This window comes from Astatotilapia calliptera, chromosome 5, assembly GCF_900246225.1.
Source record: "Astatotilapia calliptera chromosome 5, fAstCal1.2, whole genome shotgun sequence".
In the NCBI taxonomy this organism is placed as follows: domain Eukaryota; kingdom Metazoa; phylum Chordata; class Actinopteri; order Cichliformes; family Cichlidae; genus Astatotilapia; species Astatotilapia calliptera.
In genome coordinates, this window is record NC_039306.1 from 17,720,241 (window position 1) to 17,727,570 (window position 7,330).

The 7,330-nt window shown below is 40.7% G+C and overlaps 1 protein-coding gene across 4 annotated transcripts in view; it reads left to right on the forward strand.

Moving 5' to 3' along the window:
* The window catches only part of iffo2b (intermediate filament family orphan 2b), a 31,392-nt gene that overhangs the window by 22,615 nt on the left and 1,447 nt on the right, over positions 1-7,330 (forward strand). Inside the window, exons 2-9 of one of the 4 annotated variants that reach the window (XM_026167689.1) lie at positions 17-77; positions 1,426-1,521; positions 2,009-2,014; positions 2,415-2,585; positions 3,450-3,598; positions 4,013-4,208; positions 4,351-4,449; positions 5,540-7,330. The exon at positions 5,540-7,330 is cut by the window's right edge and continues 1,447 nt beyond it. In XM_026167689.1, the coding sequence (XP_026023474.1) occupies positions 17-77; positions 1,426-1,521; positions 2,009-2,014; positions 2,415-2,585; positions 3,450-3,598; positions 4,013-4,208; positions 4,351-4,449; positions 5,540-5,773 (1,012 nt within the window). In that variant the 3' untranslated portion in view covers positions 5,774-7,330. The remainder of the gene's footprint in view (positions 1-16; positions 78-1,425; positions 1,522-2,008; positions 2,015-2,414; positions 2,586-3,449; positions 3,599-4,012; positions 4,209-4,350; positions 4,450-5,539) is intronic. The other 3 variants (XM_026167691.1, XM_026167690.1, XM_026167692.1) reach the window with 3 other exon arrangements.

Genomic DNA, 7,330 nt, shown 5'->3' on the forward strand with positions numbered 1-7,330 from the left:
GTGCTCTGTGTTGCAGATGGGAGGAGGAGCTGTCCAAACGAGAGCAGCTGGAGTCAACGGTGACATCCCTGCAGCAGGTTGGGAAACACTAAGAACACACAAACAATAACATATATTCTACTAACATACTGATGCACAGCTATTTGATGGCTTGGTAAGGACAATTTAGTACATGCAGACGGGAATATATAAAATAATCTGGAAAATGGCATGTGCATGCATGCATTTGCATTTGCAAAACTGCTATACAACATATCCATAAACATACAGTGTTGTGCTGTGTGAGCACAGCTGGACTAGAAGCAGCTATAACCAGGAGGATGCTTGATTGGTTGTCAGATTAGAAAAACCTGATTACAAACCCATCAAGAAGAGCCTGCTGGCCTTGATATAGATACGAACGTCAAATATCACCAACACTCCACCATTATGTTTCTGCTCAGAGGAGTTGAAAGGAATACATGTAGAGGTAAAATCAATTTAAAGTGTCACACCTTGAGGCTCTATTGACACTGCAACACACACAGTCCCAGCTACTGTTAGTGTCTCAACCAGCTGGCATCCATTGCTTTTTTCGGCTTTTGCGCAAATCGATCTGGGACAGCATCCGTGTATGTCTTAGATTCTGGGTCAGCAAAATCCCAGATAGAGAGGTGGAGTGGTATCCCCCTAGGGGCTTTAACCTTTTAGAGCACACAGGCTGATGTCGCTGTATGCATAAGAGGTGGGGATTTCTGCAAAGGCAGTAAATTCTGTGCAAAAGCACCATTTATATTCAGGGCCCAGAGCCAGAGGGCTGTATGCTACACAGAAACAAAAGCTGGTACTCCTCTGGTGGTGAATTAAACCAAGGCGGGCTTAACTGTTAGCCTTTCAGTTCTACTTGCTAAATAGTCATCTTTGTGGGTTTGTGAGATTTTAAGAAAATACTATACGAGTAGTGAACGTAATGTTCAAAAACAGGTATAACTACCAGTGCAGAGTTTAAATGGATGGGTTGACATTTTGGAAAATACTGTTATTTATTTGTTTGCTGAGAGATAGATGAAAAATAAAAATTATCCTACTCCCACACTGTGTGCTTCTTGTGCTCTACCTGAAAATATACAGTGAGGATGAGACTGGGAAATAGTAGTACAGCACATAAAGGCCCGAATAAAATAACAACTTTGTGGTGCTTGTAGGTACAGTAAATTCATGGATTCTTTTTGAGCCAGTAAGCTGGCTGTAGGCAGGAGAATGGTGTCAGTCCCTTTATCTGAGTAAATAAGGTTCTTAAATTGTTAGTCAGTTTATCTAGTTTCCTGTCCTTATACACTGTGGTCAATATCCTAAAATGCAAATAGCCTCAAGTGAAAGCAAATGTTTGATCATGCAAATATAAACCTCCTGGTCTTGCTTTCTTCTCTGTGACATCCTTTTCAGAGCGCCCAGGAGGCAGGAGAGGTTCAGGATGATCTTAATGAGAAAGTGGACAGACTGAAGGCTGAACTTGTGGTCTTCAAGAGTCTCATGAGTGACGTAAGTGTTCGTTTAGCACCAGGGTGAAGTCATTATCAGTTTTCCTTTCACTGTGTTGGCTCCCAAACTTAAATAAATCAGGTTAGTGTTCAAGAGTTGACAACATTGACAGTTACTTCCCTGCATGACCCCTCCTGTAGCATACAGGTATAAAATTTATATATATATCTGTGATATATAAAATACTATAAATCATCCAAGACAATATTCCTGAAATAGCTCAGACAGCAGCTGTAGATCCAGAGCACTTCCTGTTCTGTGCAGCACTGTATTGTTCCCTGGCAAGTCTGCTCAGACTGATATACAGTTCACTTGTGATAAACTGCAGGGGGGCACGTCACAGCTCGCAATTGCTTGGGGATAAATATATGCACATGCTGTTTTTGTTTTGTAAAATACTGTTGTTTAGCCTGCTTCTGTTTCATGGATTTTCAATTCTTTGTCTCTTTTTGTGTGCTTTACATTACTCCCTGTTATTTGCATTAAGAGAAGGGTAAGTGATGCAGAAGTAGAGGATGTTTTAGGAGGCATAGATTAGTTAAAGCCTTACAATGGTTAGACAGTCTGTATTTGTGCCTCTGGATATAATTGCTCAGAAAAAAATATCCATATTTCCATGCTCCATGTCTGCCTCTGCATACTTATCAGACCAGAATTTGCATATTTTTTATTAGATAATAAATAGGCCAAAGTATAGTTTTTGAACTGCACATAGATGAATGCACTAACATTATTTTGCAAGTGCTTGTTGAGATGAATAATTCAGATAAAAATGACAGTGTTATGTTGGTGTGGGTAGAGTCGGCATGGAAATGTGGGACGCAATTTAACACCAGCTGATAATCACGACGGTATGAACGTCATCTAAAGAGCCGCTCTCTGTCCTCATACAGCAAATGTCTGACCTGGACTCCAAGATTCAGGAGAAAGCCAGGAGGGTGGACATGGACATCTGCAGGCGGATTGACATCACGGCCAAACTGTGCGATGTGGCTCAGCAACGCAACTCAGAGGACATGTCAAAAATGTTCAACGTTAGTCCCGCAAGGTCGCTTCCTGAGAAGGCAAGTGTCCATCTGCCCCGGATTCATTTGCTCTCTCCCAGTTTCTTAGATGAGCCGATAGTAAATGCAGGAAGAAGCTAAATTGTATTGTGAAGGAGAAATTCGGCACTGATGAGATGAAATCTGCCAGGTGCTCGCTGTGTGGTGACTGTTACTTTCCTTCTCAGCTGATCATGCACTGAATGACACCCCCCGCCCTAAATGGGCATCAGTCCATAGCTGCATGTTCGCAAATATGCCCTCATGCAAACACGTAAAAATAGACATGGAGAAGACTTATGTACAGAATGCACGCGCACACACACAGACACACATAAACAAAAGATGAAATGCTGACCTGCCAACTTTTCGCTGCACACAAGGTTATCACATTGCGCCGACATTGCTGGCTGAAGCCCAAGAATAAATCCTCCGTGAACCAAGCTGGTGACTTCTCATGTACCACATGTTATATACGATCCTACCTTTAATGAAATTTGTCAATTTACAATTTTTATATGCCAATAAATATTGATCTGTAGATGAGTTTATGAAGCCTGCTGTCAGCGTAAAACATTTATGCATGTTTGTAAAATGCATGCGAACAAGAGATACATGCACATGTGCAGAAAAACACAGTCTGTTCTGTAGTTTTTTTTTTATAAAATATGAATTTCTACGTTATTTTATTAGCTGTATATTAACTTTAAGCATACATGTCTTGCACTGCGTCTTTCTGGCTTCTGATGAGTGCAGGCTCATGACTGAAAATGAGGCCTTTTGCTCAGTATTTGACAGACTTCTGCGTGCTCTAAATTGCCATTATTATGCTTAATGAGATATATTAGGTTCTCTGTAGATGCAAACGGTCTTTGTGTTTTTCAGGGTGCCATGGCCTGCTGCAAGAGAAAAGAACGCAAAGCCGTGTCCGATGAGGAGAATTCAGAGATGGATGCCGAGCCAAGTACTTCAGAGGAGGAGGTCCCCGGGTCTCTCAACATCACGGATGAAATGAAACGCATGCTTAACCAGCTGTAAGCGACACTTTTCATGGATACATGCACCAAAAGTAAAACTGGTATTTTGTTTTGAATCAAATTAAATGAGCTCTGCACCTTCAGCATGCCAGTATAGTTTCTGGCATGTTCCTTCATCTCCCTCTGGTGTTCACAGTTTTGCAGCTAACAGTCAGTGTGCTCCTTCAGCAGAACACAACAGATATAAATATATGGCCATTTATTTACCACCAACACTTAGAATATTTAAGAAACATTACAGTTTCTGCCTCTTTCCTTTGCTACTTCTGTGTTCCTTCTACTTCCCTTTTTTGGCTACCCTAAGAGCACTTCTTTTGTTTCCAATGACCTTTGCTGAATATGTTGGCTTTTATGCTTTCCTCCATCTTTCTCTTTCTTTTCCTTTCCATTCTCTGACCTTGTCCTACACAGACATTGTTCAGATAACTCCTTTGTTGCCAGGCGTGAGACGTTCGAAATCGACGACGACTGCGACAGTCTGACGTGGGAGGAAAACGAGGAGACTCTCTTGCTGTGGGAAGACTTCGCGAACTACAACATGCCATACACCCTCGCGGCGCCGACGAGCACCTGCCCCCGTGAGGGCACCAGCGAAGCTGCGGATCCAGTGAGTCCTGTGTGCATTTAGATGATTTGACAGCATGGGGTTTTTAAAGTCATGCAATTCACAGTATAGATCATTGCTGTGGCTGCTGTATAAGACATTTACTCATGCATGATGAATGAGGTTTCTGTCTGTGCTCTCTAAGGACTCCCAGGATGGAAGCCTTGGCAGCCTCATTGACGAAACAGAGTCACTATTTAAGACCAGAGAGCAGGAGTACCAGGAGACCATCGGCCAGATCGAGGTAGGCGGACCTACCAGCGACCACACAACACATGCTCATTCAACCACTAAAACATTTTTTCTCCTCAGGAATGAAAGGAAAAAACTGTAATTTGGCATCTTAATCAAAAAATAATAATGAGGTTTTTTTTCTTATCCTTGTTTTTCTAAAAGAATAAATTGGAAAATTCAAGGATTAAGAAAAATTAATAATAATTTAGCATTAAAATGGCATTTCATTTCAAGAACTTGTACATCCTAACCAGTAACCATTAATAGATTAACCATTACAGAAACATTCAAATATATTTTATTAATAAGCAATACTGTTAATTTAGGGCAGCTGTTGCATGAACCTTACACTGGGTGGTGATCTAAATTTATATCCCAGAAACAGACAGCGTGACTCAAAGGAGCCTTATTTTGTATGTTAGACCAAATGGTAGCAGGCAACAATCAAGAGAGATACAAAATAAGTCAAATGTGGCTAAATTTCTCTTAAATTACCTTTAAATGAGACACTGAAAGGTTACAAATACATAAAAAATGTCTAAAATGTGATAAAAAACTGCAACACACCACATCTGCACAATCAGGGTTCCCAGAGAATGAATCAGCCCAGTTCTGATTCATTCTTGGAATAAGGCTGATTCATGCCTTATCAGGCATAAATGTCATGCCTGATAAGTAAAGTGCAAAGATTCCTTTGGCTTTGATTTATTTAGCTACCAGACAATTATAAACTTATGCTCTTGCATGTTATGACTGATTGAGACCAAATGAGGTGAAGACATATAAACTTTGCTAAGTTTTTGATTTGATTCATTTTATTATTTCAAGTCATTCTTCTTTGGAATTGGACCTGCCTTAGAACGAACTGCAGTAGCTGTTTCTTATTGCCCCCATCAACAGTAGAAAATGTGACATTTTTAATTGTATTTCCAGAGAGTTCAGCTTTGTTTTTACAGTCATTAGCAAGGTTTAGCATCTTAACATGCTAATCCAAGGTGATGATTCAAGAGGTTTCTACCCACCTATAAACATTTAGTTTGGCCTCGTCCTTACTCTACTTCTTTCTTCTCTGTGTTGAATCTTGTTTTTTATGCTTTCAGATGGAACTGGCCACAGCAAAGAGTGACATGAACAGACATCTGCATGAGTACATGGAGATGTGCAGCATGAAGAGAGGCCTTGACGTTCAGATGGAGACCTGTCGACGGATGATTAAAGGCGGAAGGAACTCTCCCTCTGTCAGCTCTGTGGCCAGCAGCGACTCAGGGAACACAGACGAGATCCAGGATGAGATTTCGGACAAGGACGCAGAAGCTGAAGTCGCCGTTAGTTGATGACTGCATTGCTGGGCTTTGTCCCATCTCCACTTGTCTCCCCACCCCTGGTTATCACAGGATTTAAAGGCCCGGCTAGAAAGGCGGACCAATCTAAATCTGGGCCCGTTTGACCTAGTAATTAAAGTTCTCTCGGTCGTCCTCACTGGTGCAGACCCAGAACTGGTGCTTTTATACTATTTCTGTTGTTTAGAAAGTGGTGGTGGTGGGGGGAACGTCTTTGCTTGGCAAAGAGATAATGAGTGCGTAAAGAAACCATGCTGTGCTCTCTTCCTCACTGCTGCCTCGCTGGATCCTCGTCCAGAGCTTTAAATCATTTTTGGGATAAGAAGAAGAAATATTTTAAATGGGCCGAGAAGTTTTTTTCTACCCTATTACGATCCTTTATTTCTAAAGGAATTGACAACAGTACATATTGTGCTCCTTGTTTAGTCGAGAACGAATACATTATTCACCAAAAATATATCCACCTTTTACATTTTTGAATATTTATTTTAGATTCCAAAATGTTGGGTCTTCTTAATTTGAACATTTTATATTATTATTTGAGCCCAGCTGGGCTACTTGCAATCCAAATTAAACTGGGGTTTTGGGGAATTTAAGTGTCTTCTGCTGGGGAGACAAAAAGAAGTGGAGACAAATTGTGTTGGGTTTTCTGTTGGTTTCTGAGGGAACTCTGCAGGGTTTGCCAAAGCTGACAGAGGAAAGGAGCACAGCCTTTTGATGCATCAGTGCACTATTCAAGTTCTATGCAATTTAGCTGGCCTTATTGTTTGGACTGGCTTTCACCCTTCCTTGTTTTTCTTAAGACCACTAGCCTTTTAAATAAAGCAGGTGTTTTTCTATATATCAGTTTAAGAACTTGTGTTTATGTATAAAAATAATCTTAGTATCAGACGTTTGTTGTTGTTTATTTTTTTCCTCAACATCAGTAGTAAAACAAACTGGAACAGCATCTTGTGACACCTTCATTCATGGCAATAAGCACTGTAAGCATTTGTTAGATGTTATGCTGCTGAAGCTGTTCAGATTTACTTTGTTTAGGAGACGTTGTTTCTGTCCTGCGCACTTTGTGCACATTAAGGCGGGTCATTTAAAATTGGATCACATCCAGAAGTTCTATTAAAAGTTATCGAGTAAAATGAATCATCAGTGTAATCAAAGCCGAACAAGTTAAAACCAAAGGTCACGTCATAAAAGCGCTTCGCTTTCACATACGTCTAACACGTATACATTCAGTTCATTCATGTGCTTTAGTAGGAAGAAGTTTTTGTTGTTACATGTGATTTCGGTTATACTCCTGATTGTAGACTATTTCATGCTGTCCTGTAGTCAGGTTGCACATCCTGCTTTGTCTCTCCTGTATTGGGGCTAGAAACATCAGACCTTGCATAGAGGGCTGTAGGCATGTGATCGTAAACCCCAGAGGCCTTTTCTGTGTTTGTTTTATTTTGTAGTTGTCTTTCTGCAACAGATTAAGATGTCTCGCACTCACAAGCTGACTGACGCATGGGGACAGAAGTGATCTTTTTATCACCTCTTTGTATGATAGTGTAT